Genomic DNA, 2500 nt, shown 5'->3' on the forward strand with positions numbered 1-2500 from the left:
GAGGAAAGAGAAAAAGCAAAAAGCGAGGGACACAACAGAAGACGTCTGCGGGCAGGACTCGAGTGGGCCGCTCCACTGACCTGAGTTGGCGAGAGCTATAGCCTTGAGGGTGACGAACTCCTCCTTCTCCAGCTTCATGGTGCGGTACTTCTTCACCAGCTGCAGGATGGTGTTGTTGAGGTCCAGCAGGCCCGCCAGCTTGGACTGGTCCTCGTCCATGATGTAGTCCTCGGCGTAGACCAGCTTGTCCTCGAAGGAGAGCGACCGGTAGACCACGCGCAGGATCAGGATCTCCATCCACGCGCTCTGCAGTAGACTCATCTGGTCTGCGAGGGACAGCGTGGAGAAGCCTGGGAGGAGACGGACACACACACACACACACACACACACAGATAGAGGGTTAGAGACGACACACTCAGATGCAGTGTGCCAGAGAGACCAGGGCAGACAAGGACCAGAGAAACAGCTGAAGCACTTCCACTGATGTCCAGTGTAAGATCTCCCACACGTGCCATTTCACAAGTGCTTTAGTTTTAGCATTAGTGAAGGTGTGTGTGTGTGTGTGTGTGGGAATGCAGCAATTCTGCATTCAATTGGGGTTTGATGGTTGTAGTAGCACACGCCATACAAACTGTTGAAAGGGGTCGTGTGGAGAGAGCTGAGAACCAGAGTGAAACAGAACCACCTCATCATGAGTGAAGAACATAAACTGCCAGATGTGTGTTCCATCACCATAATTTGAAATGAAATCATCCGTCTTTTTCATCCCCTGTTTTGGATGCCCTGTCTCGGCCTATTCTCATGAAGCCCTCTTTGAAGCTCTCCCTTTGGAGTCTGTCTCTATGGCTGCTCTTTTCTGTCTGGGTAGACAGAGACGGGGTCCTGTGCTGAGCACACCATTGACATTCTGTGGTTGCTGCGATGTGATGTGTGTGTGTGTGTGTGTGTGTGTGTGTGTGTGTGTGTGTGTGTGTGTGTTTGTGGGTCTGGACAAAGATGGCTAGGAGACCCCAGGGTCTGCAGCTCCAGCAGCCGGCAGGCCGTGGGGCGCCCTGGGGGGAGGTGGTGTGTGTGTGTGTGTGTGTGTGTGTGTGTGTGTGTGTGTGTGTGCGCTCCTTATCTCCACCAACATGCAGTGGGGATCAATTCTCCCCATCACACACCACCTGAAAGACTAATTGCTAGCCTCAAACTCAGAGTGCACACTCACCCCCACTGTTCACCCCCAGAGCCTCCTCTTCCTCTTTCAGGTAGGGGAGGAAGAGGAGGAGGAAGATGCAGTGTGTGTGTGTGTGTGTGTGTGTGTGTGTGTGTGTGTTACGCTATGCTGAAGTATGGACGTGCATGTTTTCCAGCCTTAAACTCCTCGAGGTCAAACCCCTTCAGTTCCCCACTCACACCACGCATACCTCATCTTTTCTTTGCTCATCTCTTGGATAGGAGAGGGAGAGGAGGAGTGTGTGTGTGTGTGTGTGTGTGTGTGTGTGTGTGTGTGTGTGTGTGTGTGTGTTGGAGGACGGGAGTCGTGTATTTACTCTGTACACATCTGATGTGAGTGCGAGTGCCAGGCGTGTGTTCATTCAGCTTGTCTAAGGGCTTCAGAGGAAATCTGTTTCAGTGATATTAAAAAGAGCTTTATCAAGCTGTCAGGGATAACAAGGGGAACAGAGCAGAGCAGAGCAGAGCAGAGGAGAGGAGAGGAGAGGAGAGGAGAGGGGCCTGCCAACTGACACACGGAGAGAGAGAGAGTGAGAGAGAGAGAGAGAGAGGAAGAGAGAGAGAGAGAGATGACTGTATCTTCCCCTGGCAGAGAGAGGGAACAGCGCAGTGCCACTTGTTGGATCGCGGGCACCATCTGATGGCGTCTAAGCACCCCTACCTCCTCTCGTTAACGATCGGCACTTCAGAGCGCAGATGAGGTATCTCCCAAAACGACAGCGAGTCGTCAGAGGGGGGGGTGGTGGCACACGAGAGGAGTGTGGTGATGGGGGGGGAGGGTGATGGAGGTGGGGGTGCTAAAGACCAAACCCTTCTCTGCTGATGCTTGTGCAAACAGACACTAAAATCAGAATCAACGAGTCCCGTGTTTTTTTTAAACCTTTTTTTTTAAATCTCTTGGTGAGTTGATCACTGATGGCAAGCAGCTCATTATCTGTAGGTTTTGAGGCTATTGTTTATAACAAGTGCTAATTTATTATCCCAAACTGTTAACACGGCTGATCTCATTACGGAGAGGAGAGGAGCGGAGCGGATGGGAGAGGGGTGGTGGCACGGTGCGGAGCAGTTGGTACCGTTTCCTGGCCTGCTGGCGAGAGACGCCGCCCGGTGCCAGTTGGCAGCGCCCCGGCACCACTACTTAATAAAATCATCAAACGGGATTAGCGGGGAGTTTCTTAAGGGGGTCTTTGGGCGCGACGCGACGGGACACGACGCGATGCGACGCTCCAGGCTGGAGGCGGCTACCGCGATCACAACACACACACACACACACACACACACA

General features: G+C 52.9%; 1 protein-coding gene across 2 annotated transcripts in view; it reads right to left on the reverse strand.

Moving 5' to 3' along the window:
- esrrga (estrogen-related receptor gamma a) overlaps nucleotides 1-2500 on the reverse strand; it is a 102300-nt gene that overhangs the window by 9890 nt on the left and 89910 nt on the right. For both annotated transcript variants that reach the window (XM_062523203.1, XM_062523202.1), the window contains exon 7: nucleotides 81-350. In XM_062523203.1, coding sequence (XP_062379187.1) covers nucleotides 81-350 — 270 coding nt within the window. The remainder of the gene's footprint in view (nucleotides 1-80; nucleotides 351-2500) is intronic.

The sequence above is a fragment of the Sardina pilchardus genome, chromosome 20 (genome assembly GCF_963854185.1).
Source record: "Sardina pilchardus chromosome 20, fSarPil1.1, whole genome shotgun sequence".
Taxonomy (NCBI): domain Eukaryota; kingdom Metazoa; phylum Chordata; class Actinopteri; order Clupeiformes; family Clupeidae; genus Sardina; species Sardina pilchardus.